We start from the raw sequence: 20,780 nt of genomic DNA, 5'->3' as shown, positions 1-20,780 counted from the left end.
GTCTATACAGAATGAAGGAGTCCAAAGCAAAACTGATAACAATAGATCCCAATCCTGTACTAGAAAATGAAACCTTGGGAGTCCCCATCCACCCAAGCAATTTTCAGCAAAGGGGACAAAGCAATAGGAGGATAATTCCTCAGCAGTTTCTATTACTTGTACCGTTCAATGTAGAACACCTACTCCCTGTATTGGCTGCTGGGTATCCATGGATGGCATTTTAGATGGTCTAACAACCTTTCCAATACATAAAATAGTTTCCTCAAGCCAGCCATGATATGTCTGGCTTTAATCTGAGTAATGACTTATTTTACAGCACACTAATCAGGGCCGGCTCCAGGGTTTTCGCCGCCCCAAGCAGCCAAAAACCAAACCAAAACAAAACAAAAAAAAAGCCGCGGATCTGCGGCGGCAATTTGGCGGGAGGTCCTTCGCTCCAAGCGGGACCTCCCGCCGAATTGCCGCCGAATACCTGAACGTGCCGCCCCTCTCCGGAGCGGCCGCCCCAAGCACCTGCTTGACAAGCTGGTGCCTGGAGCCGACCCTGACACTAATATTGTGCTAAGTTGCTTATTTCAAGCACATCTAACGTGTAAATTACATAATAATGACATACTTTTAAGTCAGTAACAAAGTTTACGGCATATGTGGCTGTACATTATTTTGATAGTTATGAAAAATAAATATGGGATAACACCTCATTTGTATCCTAAAGTATTTCTAAGGTACAGTACAATTCAATAGGGCAGATATAATTGCACATAAATTGCATCATAGATTAGAGAGAAGAAGAAACTGTGGATATACTATGATGAAATAGCACTTGTATTGATAGATTTCTAGAAACAAGTTGATTTTAGGTTTCTCTTTCAGGAACACATTTTCAGCTGGCATTAAACCAGCCTCCAATTTTCTAACTGCCATATCACATACACCTGAATTAGTGGATGTAGATGGGATAGGCTCCCAGCAGTCCAGTCCACATGTGCAAAATGGATGAATGTGCAATTCTGTGGACACAAGAATTCATATGTACATTTTTACATTTAAAATCTGAGGCTGTGCCTGAGAATGTGGTCCTTTATCACATTCAGAATGAAACGATGCGATTCCACTCTAGACTCTACTGCAGTTTTTCTTCAACTGGTGGGTCATGAAAGGCAACCGAGGGGTTGAGAGGGATAGAAAATTTTATTAAAGTCAAAAGCAAAGACAATCTTGTTCCCAACTCTCCACACACCCTTACCCTTCCAGGTTAAATATTCTCTATCAACCTCTCGAAACACACACACAAATCAACTCAATAGGCTTATCATTGATATGTTTTTAACTCTCACCTTTTCTAATAAATATAAGGTGGTTGTGGAAATATTTTTTTTGGGGTAGCCAACCTGAAAAGGATGAGAAACGCTGTTCTACAAATCCTGGGGTTTCAGCAGCTCTGCTGTCTGCTGGATTGAAGGAGTCTGAATTTCTAGGAAGCTTAACAACAAAAAGTTTGTACTAGCTGGTTGCTACAAACCTGTTGGGTGGAAGGCAACTTCCAAGCTGTGTGGGACTTGTTCTCTGGAGTTTGACTCTCTAGAAGAAAACTTGTTGCAGTTTTAATCATTTTTTTTCTTTTAATTTAAAGGGAAGAACTCACAATAACAGTAGACCACTTTGTTTATTGTTTCCCCAAACGAGAGTAGAAGAAGAGACGTGGGCTGATGTAAGTGAATAAGAATGCTGTTGAAATTTGCTTTTAAGCATCTAAAGGCCTGCCTACGCCATCTAACAGAAAGGGATTGTGTGGCTCAACAAAGTAGAAAGTAATCATCCAAACAAAGTCAGCCTTATTTAGCCAGCCATCCCTGTCACCCCACTGCAGATGCCCTTAGCCCTAACAATGTTGCCTGACCATTTTCAAGTTTACAAGTTAATGTAGCAATCCAAGATCCAGAATCTCTTCCCTTCTTCCCATAAATGTCCAAGTATAATTTCTAATAATGAGTGATTTATGAGTGTGAGCTAGGAGATGCGTAACAGGGAACTAGCCAGAGGGCTCAGTGAAACCATGCAAATGCATGTTTATAGTACAACAAAGAGGGGGCAACTGGTTCATGTGAACAAATGACAAAGATTATTCACTTTCCACAGAGTGGGGCCATAAACTAAAACCGTGGATCTGAACACTTTTGGACCTTTGAGGTGATTCAGCGACAGACACAATTTGCACACAGCCCGTATTTTTATAATGGGAAGAACTAAAAACCCATTGTAAACAATGCTGAACTTCAGGGGTGTTTGCATTCTGGATCCAAATAACTTGATTTGAGCGCAATTCTAATCTCTATTGGGGAAAGCATTTTGCCCTAGAGAACAACATGCATTAAAACCCTTATAGGGTAAGCACCAAAAAGAAGCAAGGGGCAAAACCCCTCTATTACTTTTTTGGTTTAAGTGTGCAATCTAAATATAATTTTAGAGCACAAATATACATAACATTTTGAGGAGCGTGAGAGGTCATCTGAATGCGTCAGACATTTTTTCATTTTTCAAACAGGCCAAGAGATTTATGGTTTGGAGTATACATCAATACTACGATAAATCATCCTGTTTCTAACCTTCCAAGAAAGTGATAACATCTACCCCATATCCTGTCCTTTCAGGCATAAGGCACATGACTTGCTCTGTTAATTTCAGTGGAACTAAATAAGTCATCCACAATACCCTGCAGTCCCTTAGAACATACCATATGGAATGTTAGCCTTGTTGTGTGCAATGAATTCAGTCAGCTTCTGAAAGCAAGTTCAAGCCTCTAGGATATATGCTGACCTTGATGCAGAGTAGAACATGCACCGATAGAAAAAGAAGTGAAGCATGAAAGTCCAGTCTCACAGCATGCACGTGTTCACTTAGTAAATGAGCAGCTAGGGCAATTTGCATATAGACAAGTCCTTGTTTAACTAAAGGTGTGATATAAAATTGATTTAGCTAAGCTGATGAAAAAGGGAACATGGACACTTTAATCAATATTTAGCTTACTTCAATTAGGAACAGGTTTAAGCTACATAGAAATAAGTCACTCAGACTGAAATAAGCATATCTGTACCAGTCTAACTAAACAGGACTAAAAACCTACATAAATTAAGCTAGCGCAACTTCTGTGGAGAGACAAGGCCTAAATGCAGCAGATTCAGGGAAGAATAAAGCTAACCAGGATCCACCAAAAAACAGAGGATCTCCAGATTCTTTTTTCCAGTCTAGGTCTCCTTTCTACACAGTCGTAGGGTGAGATATGCCTCTAAGGGCATGTCTGCAGAGCAGCTGGGAAGTGCAATTCCCAGCTGAGGTAGATGTACATGTGCTAGCTCTACTGGTGCTAACACCTAAATGTAGCAATGTGGCCGCATTGGCACGGGCAACATGGCCAATGGACAATGTATGTATCTGGGGGTGTTGGGTGGGATTGTACATGGGAGGTTAACCCCGAGGCACTGCTTGTGCTGCTGAGGCCACATTGCTATGTTTAGCATGCTAGCTTGAGCAGAGCTATCTTGTGTACATCTTGCCAAGCTGGGAATCACAATTCCCAGATGCAACACAGATACACCCTAAGAGAATCCTGCACAGAACTCTTAGTCCGGGGAGAGGAAGGGAGAAAGTGGCTTTAAGACACCGCTGCACTGTCCCGATTCTGGCCTGCTCTCAGAGCTGGAGAGGTTCCTGCTATAATTTAATCAAGCCTTGGGGACCTGTCTGAGTTACTGCAGCCTTCCAGAGCTGCCACAGGGACTGTAATACTAAGTACTGTGGCCACAGCCTGGACACATCTCTGTTACCCTCAGCCCCACACCCTATGCCAGGGTTGTGACGGGGTCCTTGGGAGGCAGCCTTACAACGGTCTCCACAGTTCCTGTGCATGGGGAATCTTCCCCCAGCCATGTAGAGCAGGATCAGGGCCCCTCTATACCATTCTGGCTCTTTCAGGGGGCACAAAGGGGCCTGAGCAGGGGCGAGGATTTCACCTTCACATTCTTCTCCCCCAGTCAGACCCCACCTGCACACAGACAGACTGATCCTGCCAACCACCCAGGAGAGATCTTTATCCTCCTCCCACTCCGGAATCCTTGCACCTTCTGCCATGGAAGTCAGTCCAGCCAGACTCAGCAGAGAGCACACCAATACTGCTCAGCTGGGAGCTGCACAACTACTTAGCCGGTTTGCCTCTCTCTGTCTGACTCATTGTTGCCTCTGACCCCAGGATCTTTCCTTCACCTGGCTCTGAGGAATATTAAAAAAACCATACAAAAATGTCTAGCATGAAATCCGCTCTCCCTGCACAAAGTCTGAGTAAATAGGCTTTGCACAGGCAAAATCTGCAGGGAATAACACTCCATAGCACACCTGTATAGAAATTCTACATCACCTAGTGCCGCCCATCTGGTGCATTCATTATTACTGATCAGCACAAATGGAATGACCAGCGCAGGATAAAGACAATTCCTGCTCCTTTGTGCCTGAAACTGTAAGCCACATATTTTTACTGCAGCATTTGGGGGGGGGGGTATGTATTCCGGGGGAAGAGGGGGTGGGAATTTTAAGTCCAAAGAAAGGGAGTGAAGCAGTGGGGAAGAGACGTGGATTTTAGCAGAATATTCTGTGTCTGCAGAGCAGGGCAACTTGACTAGAAGGGTCCAGAAACATCCAGACATAGGGTGCGGCAGTTACTGGGCATGTTCAGCAGCTGTTTCTGAAGCTGGGCAGAGAGTTTTCACTAAGGGCAAGGAGTCTTGCAACTTCCACAAATTCACTGACAGCTGAGCCAGTCAGAGCTCACCACAGGGAAAGTTTATAAATACAGAAGTTAAAGACAGTCCTGTAGACTTAGCAGCATGCAAGACCAAGGGATGTTGTCTGCTGTGGGGGCGAGGTCCCAGTACCGTACCTGTCTGGATACAGGCTACAGTTCCTATTTTACAACAACTGAGGAGACCAGTCATCTTGTTATCCCCATGCTAGCTGTAAGGATCCCCAGACTTTTCTTTGCGGAAAGCCCCTGAAGAAGTGTTTGGAAAAGAACGGAAATGCTGCCATACTTCTCAAGCTCTGAAGAGTCCAAGTGACACACCCAACATATCAAGGCCACGTTATAGAAACTGAGACTTCATCTCTGAAAGAAGATCATATGGGAATGTGTCTGTGTGTGTTTAAGTAGAGAAGTATAAATGTTATGGTGAAACCTTCCATGTAAATATATGTAACAAAAGCAAAGTGGGAAAGTCTATATAATAAACAGTAGATTTGGTACCTTATAGATTTTATTTAAGACGTTCTTCGTAAATGATTCCAAATACTATTTACAATGTGTTTTGTGTATTAAATATTTGATTGTAAAGAAACTGTATGGTTCCCTTTCTCAAACTGTCTGGGATCTATTAATGCCTACCCGCAGGGCTTTACATACAATAGCCCTGAGGTTTAACTTTCTGAAAAGACAGAGCTCTAGCCTATGTTTCAGCAAAGAGTTAAGCTGCAGTACAGGAAGAAGGAGAGTGTAATAGGTAGTGGGTACGTACTCAGTTATGCCTCCACAGCTGCTGTGTGCGCTAGATACACTGCTAGTTATATTCGCACTAGCTTGGTGAGCATTAGTGAGAATACACGGAGATGAGCAGGGACTCACTTCCAGCTTGTAGTGTAGATGAAGCTTTAGACACACATTCAGGGGCTGTATTTGCCCAATTTTGAAAAATGCCCCTTTGTGTAGAGGAATGCTATCAAGGTAGAAAAAATCCAATCTATTTTCCCATGTTGCAGATATCTTAGATTATTAAAACTGAAAACACTTAAAATAGCCAATATTTTTGTATGTTATTTATACTAGTTTCTCAGCTAGGAGGAGAATAGACTAATCAGTTTTATGTTTGCTTCTAGTCAGATGCTAAACTATTGAACTTCAAATTCTGCTACACTAGGCCAGCATTAGGGTTGCAAACATGTTTTAGGTTTGCACTTCTCTTTCACACACACTGCAAGGGGCTGTTTTATTTTTTAAAAATGTTCTCACTGGACTTTTTTAAAGTTATGGAAACATTTGTATTGCTAAGTTTTAACATTGCTCATGTTTACAAAACCTAAAGTTTGGGCCAAATTGGACTTGGTGAATTTCCTTTAAACAATTAATTGCTCATTTTCCAAACAATCCATCAAGAGCTCTATTTTGTAAGTGTAATGACATACTCCATGGCATGCAGTTGTGAGATAACCTCACTTTTTGGATTCTAGAGCTACTAAAAAAAACAGGAGTACTTGTGGCACCTTAGAGGTTCATGCTCTCTGTATGTGTGTATATATATCTCCTCAATATATGTTCCACTCTATATGCATCCGAAGAAGTGGGCAGTAGCCCACAAAAGCTTATGCTCTAATAAATTTGTTAGTCTCTAAGGTGCCACAAGTACTCCTGTTCTTTTTGCGGATACAGACTAACACGGCTGCTACTCTGAAACTAGAGCTACTAAAGAAGACAATTTATTGGTCTGAATGCTAAATACTGACCTCCATGTGCCAATAGAATGGCACCTACTTTTTTGATCTGTGAATAATTAGTGCTAGGGAATTGTATTAATAACACAATAGCCAGGAACTGGGCTGGTTGTGTGCATAAGTTGATAAGTGCAAACAGCTTCTAATTTCAAGTATACACAAATCAAGGCTGCATTAAAACATGGTACACAGGAGCTTTAATTATAGACTTTTAACACCAAGAATGTATGGTTTTTGGAATGTACGGACAATATATGAAACAGGGAAGCTAGCTTAGGTCACAGCAGAGATGAGACGCTACAGCTTAAACAGCCTGGGTGTCAGCGAGAGCAGATGGACGGGATCAGGAAGATTAACAGCCTCGGGAGAAACTTTGCTGTGTTCGGGATGGAATGATGGACAACACCATGAGGGTATTGCCATCCTTTTGAAGATGGGAATGGAGGTCCATCAGCATCAGATTTATGAGAGCCAGACTGAAAGGGAAATAGAATATCATCACCCTGATTAGGTGCTATGCTCTGAAAAATGACAGTGATGAAGTAGTAAAGGACAAATTCTACCTTACACCATAGGCGGCGTTAGAGAGAGTACCACACCATGACCTAACTATCATCATGGGAGACCTTATCAAAGTCGGTAAGGACAACACAAACAACAACAGAGCAATGGGAAGGCATGGGTGTGGCACCATGAATGAAAATGGAGAGAGGCTTGTTGATTTCTGTAATATGAATGACCTAGTTATCGGCAGAACCCTATTTCAACACCGGGAAATCTACAAGGTGACATGGTGATCTCCAAATGGCACCAGATTAACCATATGATCAATGGCAAATGGCGATGCTCACGGACAGATGTGAAAGTGAGAAGAGGTGCAGATATTGGCAGTGACCACCATCTTGTGACAGCCTCCATCAAGCTAAAACTGAGAAGTATGGGACATAGACTTTATGACATTGACAAGCTAAAGTCCCCTGAAATACAGAAAGCCTTTGTTCTGCAGTTAAAGAACAGGTTTCGGGCCCTTGCAGACCTTGATGAAGAGGAGGGGAATGCAGATGAGGAGATCAACAAGAAGTGGGACAAAGTAACAGCAATTTATAAACAGAGCAGTGAAGCCTGACTAGGATACAGTCAGAAGAGATGGAAGGAGTGAATTACACCCAGCACATGGAACACCATAGAAACTAAACAAGCCCTGAAGAAAAAAGTTTTAGACACAAAATCCCAGAAGCTAAAGGACAAATACCACGAGGAGAATAGCAAGGCACACCGGGAGGTCAAACACCTTGTGAGAGTGGACAAACGACATTATATTGATAATCTGGCAACACAAGCAGAGGATGCAACTGCTTGTGGTGAACACGGACCCGTCTACAAAATTATTTGGTTTATCAGTGGTAAACGGCAGACACCAACAAACACTCTCATCAGGGACCAACAAGGCCACCTACTAACAAAAGAATAAACAAGAAATATGCTGGACAGAGCATTTCAAAGAATTGCTGACCAGGGAGCCACTTAAAGAGGAAGCAAACATCCAGGAGGCAGAAGAAGATCTTGATGTCAACACAGACATCCCAATTGAGGAAGAGATCATTCAAGCCATCAAATCCTTTAAAAAAATGGGAAAGTTCCTGGCAAGGAGAACTTAAATGCAGAATTATTCAAGGTAAATCCTCAGTTAGCAGCATCTATCCTGGCCCCTCTATTTACATCAGTCTGGGAAAGAGAAAAAGTGCCAGATGAGTGGACCAATGAAGTTATAGTGAAGATCTCAAAGAAAGGAACTCTCAGTGATTGTAATAACTGGTGTGGTATCACACTTTTATCTGTGCCAAGCAAAGTATGGTGTAAGATCATAGTCCAGCATATATCAGAGGCAGTTGATAGCATTCTCAGAAAAGAGCAAGCCGGTTTTCGGAAAGGGTGTGGATGCACAGACCAGATCTTCACTCTACGAAACATAACAGAACAATGCTTAGAATGGCAACAGCAGCTCTACATAAACTTCATAGACTTTGAGAAGGCTTTTGATAGGATTCACGGGACCAGCCTGTGGTGCATTCTGTGGGCATATGGAATCCCTTATTTCAACTTTACATGCAGTGTTGATTACAGTGAGCTCAGTTTTGAAGTAAAAACAGGAGTATATCAGGGGTGTGTCATGTCTGCAATCCTCTTCAACATTGTCATTGACTGGGTAATGCAGCATATAACAGAAGACATGCCAAGAGGCATTAAATGGATACACTTCTCATCCCTTGAAGACCTAAACTTCGCAGATGATGTCACTCTCCTATCACATACCCAACACCATTGTACAAGAAAAAACAACTCAATTCAATGCATTCAGCCAGCAAATTGGACTGAAAATCAATTGCAATAAGACAGATATCATGACCTTTAATATTGCCTCACCATCACCAGTATGGAGAGAGGATTATGTTCTCACCAATGTAGAAACATTCACATACTTGGGCAGCACCATCAGCCAGGACAGTGGAACAAGCCAGGACATCCGGAACAAAATCACTAAAGCCAGGAACACCTTCAGAAGCTTAAATACAGTCCGGTGGGGGGAGGGATAGCTCAGTGGTTTGAGCATTGGCCTGCTAAACCCAGGGTTGAGAGTTCAATCCTTGAGGGGGCCATTTAGGGATCTGGGGCAACAATCTGTCTGGGGATCGGTCCTGCTTTGAGCAGGGGGTTGGACTAGATGACCTCCTGAGGTCCCTTCCAACCCTATGATTCTATGAAATCATCAAAATCCAAAACCAAACTCAAGATTTATCAGAGCTGCTTTATACTTTATAGTGCAGAATGCTGGGGAATGAGAAAGTATGACATGACCAAATTGTCTTCATTTCATACAACCTGCCTCAGAAAAATCCTCCATATCTTTTGGACCAATCTCAAACCAAGATCTGTTGACACAATGCAGCCAAGAGAATCTGAGCACCATCGTTGCTAAGAGGCATTGGAGATAGATCGGCCATGTGCTTCGGATGGAAACTGATTCCATCCCCAGAGTAGCAATAAGACGGACACCTGAAGGCAAGTGAAAATGAGGCCGCCCGAAAACAATAGGGCGAATAGCTGTGGAAACTGAGCGGAAAAACCTGGGGCACAGCTGGGGAACCATTGAAAGACTTGCCAGAAACAGACAGGAGTGGAGGAGCTTCGTCGCTGCCCTAAATGCCAGAGACATGGTGGGAACACGATGAGGAGGGTTTTAATTTATTTTTCAAAGGCAGAGGCTCACCTCCAACATTCTGCTTTGTACCGAAGCCTCATTTCAAAATGATGCAACATCTTATCAAGAGAATCAATATCAGCATTAGCAACTTCACTTATTAGATAGATTGGCCCAATTCAAACAGTTTTTGTAATTTTTCAAGTCCCCTTTCCTTAATCTTGTTTTAAGCTTCCAGGGGATTATTATAAACTTTTTCTTCCATGTTCCCATCCCTTCTCAGCCCTGTGCAAACACAAACACAAATACACTGAGGAGCAGAAATGCCCCTTGGGAATTCCCCCAATATACAGGTGGTGTAGTTGGGTGCCGGAGGCTTAACTCACGTTCCCTGACTCCCCAACATAAACCGGGTTGGGGAATGGCTTGGGATGGGAGGGATCATGTCTGGGGCACTGCCAGAATATTCTGGCAATTGTGGCTGGAGAGCAGCTCATGGGCAGCTGGCCTTTGCACTAGCCCAGAATCTTAGAGGGGCAAAGGTTGGTTGGGCATAGAGCTCCCTGTCTGCACACACCTAGGCTGTGCCTCCTGCATGGGGCAGCACAGAATCTAGCCCCAGCTGTTAAAGGGCTTTTCACAAGCCACGCTGCTTCCCGATAAGGAGTTTCTTTTGAAAGGGAAAAGTAGCATTTATTTTGAATCTCAACCTCAAACATGCGCACTCACACACAAATATAGAGTAACATGGACTTCGCAGATAGGTAAAAGAAAAATAAAGGAAAGGAAATTCTGGGCCTTGCCAGTCCTGTCACAGTATCTTTTTAAAAACACTGTAATGCCTCACTCCAGAAGACTGAATATCAACACCCATTCACTTGATCTGCAGAGGAAGTTACAAACTTACAAAGATAATAGAACACAAAGTATTTCACATTTAAACAGCCCTGAGGGAACTCTACCGAACCCTGATGAGTGATAACATGGTTTTTTTTTATTATTGGCCAAAGCCAGAGGTTTAGTATCTGGGAACAAACGTTTGCTGATCTGAAGCCTGGAAACGAAGGCCTGCTGTGCACTAGAAAATGGACTGTGTTTCATACCCATTGTCCAGCCTACCTCTTCTCAGACTCCACGTTCAGCCCTGCTTAGCTGCTGGTGTAAACTGGGCCAAGCAATGCTGCACACCTAATAAAGAATTCAAGACTGGGCCCTTGCTAGAACAAGGGACCAATCACACGTTCCATATTGGATGTTGAACACATTTTGGTCCCATCTGCATCCAAAACCAAGCATGAAAGAGGAGAGACCTCAGGATGGGGACCCTGTGTGGTGGTGGTGGTGGTGAACACAGTTTATTTTCTCGTGCAGACACAGTCTATTGTGATCATCAGACATTTTAGATCACCACCCGAGAAAAAACAAAGAGTCTGCAGAGAAAACCCACATCTAAGGCTTTATATAGAAATTAACAGTTAGGCTTTGTATTAAGCTGGATGTCAGTCACCCACCACTTACCTGGTGACTTGTGTCCTGGTGCCAAAGTCCAGAGACCTCATTGACTGCAACACTTCAATACAGCCCATGTACTAGAGTAGAAATGGAGAGCAAAAAAAAAAAATCACAGCTATTTAAAAGAGCACCTTGAAAAAACAGAAAGAGGTTCACAACTAGGTGCAGACATAATTTTGGCCCTTTAAGGACATTAAATAGATATAGAAACATTTGTACAACCATTTTCAAATCTGCTCAACAATATATATTTTATTTGATTGAATAATGTAATTGACTAAACAATGATTGCAAACAAGATAACTTTAAAAGGAGGCTAGGCAATTAACACACACAAAAATCTAACCACCTCCCTCTCCCCAACCCTACTTATCATTGGTTATCTCGTTTCAGTTTGTGCCAGTCCACTAGGTTTACCATTGAACCATGAGGGATGTGAGAGAGGCAGTGGTGACATTTATGCATTAGCAGAAGGGCCATATGCCTTAGGAGCATCCCGCAGAGTGTCCAGGAAGGGAGGGAACTGCATGTCACTCCAAATAGGACATCAGGGAGGGAAATATTGGTGGGTGCAAGAGGAGGGTCCTTTGGGTCCGTACCCCTGTATAGGGGGTTGGAAGAGCAGTGGCTGCTATTCCAGTCTACAGCAACATGTGTGGAGGGACTGTATCATAGAGCACCAGCCTGCCCCGGAATCCGTGGATGAATTCTGTCCCTCCAATCTACAGTACACACTTGATTTCCTGCAACAACACTCATTCACATGGGCTTTGTACAGGGGTGGGGATGAAACAAAGAACTGTGTCAGTCAGAACCTATGTGGAATTTCGGGATGTGTTAGCCTAGGGATGCCTTTGGTGGTTACATATGAACCTATGGACATTTCTATCTCAGTACAATATGCAAGTCAAAGCCACCGACTGATATTACTTCACCCCAAAATATGTAGAGTAGAACCTTAGAGTTCTAAACACCAGAGTTACAAACTGACCAGTCAACCACACACCATTTGGAACCGGAAGTATGCAATCAGGCAGCAGCAGGGACCCAAAAAAAAAAAAAAAAAAAAAAAAGGCAAATACAGTACAGATGCAAGTTCTTCTGGTGAGTTAGCCACGGCTGTCTTTTCCTGATTTAAAGCCTCTGTTTGGTGAATAAATAGAACTATGGTAAGGAGATTATGGAATATTCTCACAGAAGTTACAGCTGAAACTAGCCTAAGGATTTCTGAAATTACTATTACAGAAATATTTTTAGTGTACCCGTGTTTTGTTCTGTTTTTTAACTGTACAAAGTGATATTTCTGCTGTTGGAACTGTGTTCTTTTGTCCTGTAGGGCTGTGATTTAAAAATTAAAGAGATAAAAATCTAAGTTATACATTGCAGCATTTATGGAGAATCTTGTGTTCCCTTCTCATTAGTTAGCTCTCACGAAGGGAGTAGCTAAGTGTGCTGCTCAGAAAAGCATTGTAAAAGTCTGTTTACATGCACAGATTTTAAACTCCATTTTCTCTTAGGAACAGAAATTCAGTGAACTGGCTGGCGACACTCTGCTACCCTGGATGAAACGAAAGATTCAGAGGAGGGAGTGAGTCATATGCTGAGATCATATGATGATGAGTAAGTTCACCCTTGCATCCTGAACAGATGCGTGGGAAGCTACTCTAAGCAAAGATGAAAAAAAATCAATACTAGGTTTTTGCAATAAATTACCCTGACTGGAGCTGATCTTATTCACAAAAGATGACTCCTTACTTAAAACCTGGGTAGAGGAAATGCATTAATATGGCAACTTCCTCAGTTCCCTGATTTGTTGACTGTCCATGAGTGACCTGAAGATACACGATCAATAAAGGTTGAATCTCCAAATCTCAGGGGGGAAAGAGCAGGGGAAAATGTAGAAAGAAGATAGCGGCCAGGATCCAGGAGAAGCTGGCCAAAGAGAATGGGAGAAGCTGATCAAAGGGAATGGGAGGGAAATGGAAGGCTGTGCCCCAGTATTCAAGAACTTGTGCTGAAGAAGAGACCTGTGGAGCAATCAAAAAGGGACTTAAAGGAGACTGGAACCCCTGCTAAATAAAGCCAAAGAGACTGCCCTAGAAAATAAAAAGTGTGATGCTTTTGATTTAGGATCGGTCTACACTGGAGCTGGAGGTGTCGCTTCTAGTTCAGATAGACATACCCACACTAGCACTGATTGAGTAGTGCACTACCCATAGAAGTGTAGTTGCCGTGGCATGAGCAGTGGGATGGACTAGCCACCCAAGTACATAGGTAGGGCTGGGGTCTTACCCAAGTGTTGCCCTAACTACCCTCATGTGCCCCGCCCCCAACAAAACCCTCTCACCTGAGTTTACTGGTGCTTACAAACTGGGCTAGCTGGCATGGATGGGGGAGTGGGCTAGAGCCCAGGTTCTGCTTTCGCTCAGGCTGGTAACCACTTTGCAGTGAGGATGCAGGCTCACTCACCTGAGTATCAATAGTCGTCCACTGCCTTCCCACAATTCCCTTCATGTGCCCAGAAGGACAGGCAAATTCTCCCACAATTCACTGGGACAGAACAATTGAGCCACTCAGCTTACTGTACCACAGGGAACCATGGAATATGTCCTCAGAAAGCCTAGTGATACTCTGACGGGAGCGCAATCGTCGGAAGGATAGAGTAACTCTGGTAAGGCTTTGCATTGTGGCAGCTCAGACCCAGACTAGGCTAAACCCAGGTGCAAATCACCTGAGTTAACTCTGAAATGAAGAATAACTGACTGACTCAGTTTGGAAGTGGAGGTGGAAGCACTGGCTCCATGAAATAGTCACCTAGGGTACGGAAGGAGTTTGGTTGGAGTTTGAGACTGCTGAAGGTTTGCACAGGCCAGCATTCTACCGGCTTCCCCCTTTTTATTTTAAAATACGGCACAGGCATGGGATTAGCAAGCCTAGCATCTGGTGTAAGTATTTTGGGAGTCAGAAGGAGTGGGATCAAGCCCTTATGAGTATGACATCCTAACCCTAGTGGTGTAATAAAATACCTTGAAGTACAAGTTATAATACACTTTTGCATATGAAACTTTCAACACCAATGCTCCTGGGTTAAGAAAGTAGTTAAAATCCCAGCAGGGTTAGCTAGAAGAAAGGATGCCTACTTGAACAGCCTGGGGCAGGGGCACCTTTAGAAATTACAATGAAATGTGCCACTTCTACACCAATTCAAAGTTAAATCTTGGAAATGTGCTTTCCCCCAGTTCCTCGGTGACTGGCTGAGATCAGCAGCCAGGTGAAGAAGGGCTGGCAGATGTTAAACCCTGGCAAGGTAGAGTGGTTATGCTTGAAGAAGAGTTTGCCATCATGGTGAGGCCACAAATTGTCAAAGTCATAGTTCCAAAAATTGTCAGGACAATGTGCAAGGTCTTGTTGACCCCGGTCTTGAATAAAGCAGCATTCCCAGAGTCACGTCCCACCATTTCCAACTGGCTAAGAGACTACATCCCATCCTTGCTGATGATCACTTATTAATGATAATGCTGGCAATGCAATTTATTTAGGCTTGAAAGCATCAGCCCTGAGAAAACTGTAGCTAGAGAAGAATGCTGCAGCAGACCCACACAGCTTCATAGGTTACCGAGAGCATGTTGCCCTGGAGCTCTGGTCTCTTAACACTGTTTTCTATACAGGTTCAGTGTAATTTGATGTCTTGGTCCTTATTTCCATGCTATAAATGGTCATGGCCTAGGATACTTAAAAGGCCACTTCACTGTCTAGGACCTCAATACTTTTGATAGCTCCACTCCTCAAAAACAATCAAACCATCTACTGCCAGGGTGAGGGCATTTGCTGAGGAGACAGGCCTTTCTCAGGGGCCCATGGGGACTGTGGTCTCTCCCACAGGAACTCAGAGCTACTATACACCTTACCATGGTCCAGCTGAAAAGCAAGAAACACTTTTTCAATGCCACAATAATTGGCTAAGTATAAAAATGTAAACAGAATAGGCCAGAGTAATTAGCTTACGGACCTGTCTGGTTTTAAGATTAAGTTAGATAAGTTTATGGAGGGAATGGTTTAATGGTAAAACATAGTAGTCAAGGAAAACCAAGCAATGGTAGGTAAATAGTAAAATGGCTAACAGGGGTCAGGCTGGAGACTCTTGCCTATATGCTCGGGGTCTTACTGATCGCCATATTTGGGGTCGGGATCACTAGCAGGAGGGTCTCTGCCGATTGAAGTCACTAAAAACAGGATTGGGGACTTCAACAGCAGAGTCCAGGGAAGGGGTTAGGGACGGTTTTATGGCCTGCAGCATGCAGGGGGTCAGACCAGATGATCATAATGGTCCCTTCTGACCTTAAAGTCTATGAGGGTTGTTGTAATAAGAGATACAAGTATGAGGGCCAGTTACTGGTATGCAGACTTTTGAGCTAAACAGCTGATGTAGCATCGGAATATGCCAATAATAGCTTGATTCTTGATTTCCAAAGCTGTATAAGGAGATACTTGTCACAGACACTCAAAGGCCAAAGGAAAGCAGTGGAGAGAATCAAAGCTGAATCAAGGGTACTGCACAGAGCATGAACAGCAGGGAATGCAGATAACGTACTGTCCTGACTACAGAAATACTCTGCCCAAGGAAAAGCACCATAATTAAATTTGAGCCCTAGGCTAAGAACATGAGTTCAGCAATTAGGGCTCGATCCTGAGCCCACTGAGGTCAATAGTAAAGTTCCCATTGACTTCAGTGTGGCAGGGTCAGGCACATACACGGTAGTCCCTCTTTCAGGTCTGAGGGACAGGATTGGATAGTATGTACTAGAGAGGATTGCTCCTCGCTAAAGGAGAGGCCAACAACTCTTCCAGCAGGTATGGGTGTGAGAATAAACCCCTGGCTCCCTATATTGGGTGGGGGAGGGTATTCCTGGATAGCAGGGACTAGACATCCTTATGCAGAAGCTGATTTAGGAACAATTCCTGTGTAACCGAGCTGGGGGCGTTAAAGATGCAACCTTTTCCCTTCTAGTTACAGCAGTATGATGCAGAGTCAATGAAAAGCAGGATGAAAGGTCGTGTGGGAGGAGGTGCCAGGAAGTAGCAACATAGGTTATGTGAATAGGACTTTGATGACCCCTTCAACTACAGCTCCAAGTCTCCTGCCTTTCCTTTCCTTAACACAACTAATACTTCCAGTACTAGTTTGAATGACTGCAGTGATTAAACAAGTGAGACAAGGAGCAAAATGCTGTGCTTCAAATTAAACTAGGCAAATACAATTTAGATGGGGCTACTATAAGGTGGGTGCATAACTGGCTGGATAACCGTACTCAGAGAGTTGTTATTAATGGTTCCCAATCCTGCTGGAAAGGCATAACGAGTGGGGTACCGCAGGGGTCTGTTTTGGGACCGGCTCTGTTCAATATCTTCATCAACGACTTAGATATTGGCATAGAAAGTACGCTTATTAAGTTTGCGGATGATACCAAACTGGGAGGGATTGCAACTGCTTTGGAGGACAGGGTCATAATTCAAAATGATCTGGACAAATTGGAGAAATGGTCTGAGGTAAACAGGATGAAGTTTAACAAAGACAAATGCAAAGTGCTCCACTTAGGAAGAAAAAATCAGTTTCACACATACAGAATGGGAAGAGACTGTCTAGGAAGGAGTACGGCAGAAAGGGATCTAGGGGTTATAGTGGACCACAAGCTAAATATGAGTCAACAATGTGATGCTGTTGCAAAAAAAAGCAAACATGATTCTGGGATGTATTAACAGGTGTGTTGTGAGCGAGACACGAGAAGTCATTCTTCCGCTCTACTCTGCTCTGGTTAGGCCTCAGCTGGAGTATTGTGTCCAGTTCTGGGCACCGCATTTTAAAAAAGATGTGGAGAAATTGGAAAGGGTCCAGAGAAGAGCAACAAGAATGATTAAAGGTCTTGAGAACATGACCTATGAAGGAAGGCTGAAAGAATTGGGTTTGTTTAGTTTGGAAAAGAGAAGACTGAGAGGGGACATGATAGCAGTTTTCAGGTATTTAAAAGGGTGTCATAAGGAGGAGGGAGAAAACTTGTTCACCTTAGCCTCTAAGGATAGAACAAGAAGCAATGGGTTTAAACTGCATCAAGGGAATTCTAGGTTGGACATTAGGAAAAAGTTCCTAACTGTCAGAGTGGTTAAACACTGGAATAAATTGCCTAGGGAGGTTGTGGAATCTCTCTTTTGGAGATATTTAAGAGTAGGTTAGATAAATGTCTATCAGGGATGGTCTAGACAGTATTTGGTCCTGCCATGCGGGCAGGGGACTGGACTCGATGACCTCTCGAGGTCCCTTCCAGTCCTAGAATCTATGAATCTATGAAAACCATTCAGCTGAAGCTTTACAATTTTACTTATTAGTTAACAGAGGTTACTCACTCTTAGGTCAGTTTCAGATTCAACTAGCCAGGAATTGGCACTTCGTGCTTTTAATAAAAACAGTACTGTATTATGCTGCCACCAAACAGCTTTGTATCCAATGTATATGAATTTCAATACTGACCTTAAGTTCAATTCACTATAAACATAATGTGGCTGTGTGGGGAAAGAAAGCATCATAAACATTTGTACTGAATGCAAAAGAGCATGCCAACAATCCTACTCTGATTCCAATACTTCTGTACCCAGCATTGCTCTAACAAGAAGCTTTTGAACTAGAAAAAGTTTCTGAGTTTCCCACCCCTGCCTCTTCCTCCCCTTTCTGGGTAATGGTGCCCTGTGTTTGGGAATGCCTCACTCACAGGACATGCCACATGGAGGTGCTCCAATCGCAGGGTCCCCATCCCCAGTGCGCTCGAACAAACTCGGATCTCTACAGCTCACGTGTAGTTGGGGTACGCTTCTTCATACAACTGTTGGGTTGTTTTGGGGTTTTTTTAATAATGCACCTCTGAACTATTAGTGGAGCCAAAGGCTAAGGAAACTGTCCCAAAGCCATGGCCATAAATAACAAGCTTCAGTAGTCATTGTACCAAGTCTGATTAAACCAGTGACAGCACTGCCTTCCTGTTGGTTTATGTATTGGTCTAACTGTTAGAAAGGGACAGGTACTGTCAACAAAACTCTATAACCAGAGCAACACAGATCAAAATTCTATTTTCGTCAGTGCAGAAAGGTGACGGTTTGAGGTTTGGTTTTGTTCTTTCTTTCTTCTTCTTTCAGTTTTCTGGTTTATAATGTCATTATCAACCACTACATCAGGCTGCTAATGACCCACTGAACCTTTCAGTTCTGCCCCAGGTTCTCAGTTCCTCCAGAAGTTCATTAACTGCCTGTTCACCAACTTGCACGGTGCAGAGTTCCTCCTGCAAAGCTCTGAACACCTTCCAACCCCAAACAAAACCCAACAGAGCAAACAAAACACTGCACTACATACACAATTCTCCCCCTAGGGAGAGGATGAGAGAGAGAAAGAATGAACCACATGTGACAGATGTTAGTCAGGTTGCTTCATGCAGGTGCGCCGATATTCCGGTGCGGAGGGCAGAATAAGAAGCCATATAAACTAGTATAGAACCCAAATGGAAGCAGGTGGTTCTCAGCACTAGAGCTAGTCAAAATCCTTTAATCCAAAAACATTTTGGGATGAAAAATGGCTTTCACTACATAGAAATTTACCCAAGAAAAAAATTCATTTTTTGTTGCAATTTTTCACCTTTTCATTCAAAACCCCCTGGTTTTTTTTTCCTTTTCATTTTTTGACCAAAAAACCCCCCAAAAACAAAAAAAAAACAAAAATAACCCCACACCTGTGAGGAATTTCAATGAAAACAAAATATTCACTTGTAGATTTTTTTTTGTGGAAAATCAAATGCATTTTCCAACTGGCTGCACTGGGCACCCTCGCAGGCTCTAGCCCTAACCAGATTCTTTCAAAGCTCAGCCCTGCTTTGAGCTACCAGCTTCAGATGAGGCAAAGGCCTACGCGGCACCATTTTCTGTTAGAAACCACTGGCTACAATAAAGAGCCTGGGTACCAATTTAAACGTGGTCAATAAGGAATTAAAGTTGGTAACAACTGGTGACTATTTGATGGACTTCTGTCCCTTGGAGAGGATACTATCTGTCTCTTCTGGGCTGTCGCAGCAGAGACCACGTACAGAGTTTGTGTTACCCGCCTGCCACTCATCGCTAGCAGTGGTACCTCCAAATCAGGGTGAAACACATGACCAGAGCATCAAGGAAGTTTGCGCTACTGCTGCCCAGGCTGAATCTGTACTGTGGAAAGAGGAATTTAATCCCTAGGCTATCAAATAGCAGGACTGCCCAGCATTCAGTAATGCACACACCATATTTTACAAGCCATCTCAGAGAAATTGCTGTTTAGTTGCCATGGGTCACTCCCTTCCTCAGAGGGGATGATGAACCTGTGTCTGCCATGTTCCCATCACCCTTCTGCTCGTGTAGGGAGAAGAATACTGAAACAAAGGACTAACCACAATTGATAAGCCACTGGGCCAGGCCGTTATTGACAGGATATACAGGAGCATTATTCATGGGAATTACTAAGTCAGCGGTTACAACAACTGCTGCCTGCTCCTTTCACTCAATGCTCCTGTAAAATTTTGACCCACAGGGGTGGTTCAACAAAACACCTGTGTTCTTATTCATTCTGCCATGGATATTATAATAAAATACTCGCACCTAGTGCTATGCCTGTCACAGCAAAAGAGCTAAAAATACATCCTGGTTCATGAATCATAGATGAGGCTGAGAAGCAGTGAGTCACTGAAGTTAATCTACTTCCCAGGAGAGTCTTGGATTTTTCATTTCTTTATTTATTTTGGGGGTAGGCTTGGCAAAATGCCAAACTTATTTGTGTCCATCCTATTTCTGAGTGACTCAAGCTATGCTTTTGGGACTCCATCTCCATCTCCAAAAAGCCTCAAAAACCAGAGCTTTAGCTGCATGAGACTCTGCAGGCATAATAAAAACATTGCTGCTACTAAAAACTGCATGTGACCCGTTATTTTCCAGCTTCTAGCAAGATCCTGGCATTTACATTACTAGAGCGTTATGGGTTTATCAGTTTTCACCAAGCCACGTGATCTGAGCTCAGTTCCTGGCTCTGCCACAGATTCACTGTGTGATCTTTGGCAAATCATTTAATCTCAAATCCCCCTCTGCCAAGTGAGGATGGTCACTCTTTCTTTTCTCACACCCTTTGCCTACCTTGGCCTCAAACCTGCCAAGACTGAAGACTGTGCATAATATTACACACCTGAGTAGTCCCCCACTGAAGCCAATGGAACTACTCAGATATGGAAAGTTGTGCAGGTGCTTAAATCTTTGCAGGATTGGGGCTCTAGCATGTGAGCTCTTTGGGGCAGGGAAACTGTCTACCCTGTGCCTTGCCCCAGGAGGCCCCAGTCTCAACTACTACTGTAACAGAAATCAGAATGACAGAAGAAACAAAATGAGAGAATGAGTTTTAAAAAGATATAGAACCAAAATATCCTCAATTTACAGTGTTTGGCAGTGTTGAATTTTTGTTTAGTTTTGAGGGAGGGGGAGGAAG

General features: G+C 43.2%; 1 protein-coding gene across 4 annotated transcripts in view; it reads right to left on the bottom strand.

The window, feature by feature from the left end:
• SHC4 (SHC adaptor protein 4) overlaps positions 1 to 20,780 on the bottom strand; it is a 54,183-nt gene that overhangs the window by 28,336 nt on the left and 5,067 nt on the right. For all 4 annotated transcript variants that reach the window (XM_005304014.5, XM_005304015.5, XM_005304016.5 and 1 more), the window contains one exon: positions 11,249 to 11,319. In XM_005304014.5, the coding sequence (XP_005304071.1) occupies positions 11,249 to 11,319 (71 nt within the window). The remainder of the gene's footprint in view (positions 1 to 11,248; positions 11,320 to 20,780) is intronic.

This window comes from Chrysemys picta, chromosome 10 (genome assembly GCF_011386835.1).
Source record: "Chrysemys picta bellii isolate R12L10 chromosome 10, ASM1138683v2, whole genome shotgun sequence".
NCBI lineage: Eukaryota > Metazoa > Chordata > Testudines > Emydidae > Chrysemys > Chrysemys picta.
This window is presented reverse-complemented; position numbering and strand designations above follow the sequence as displayed.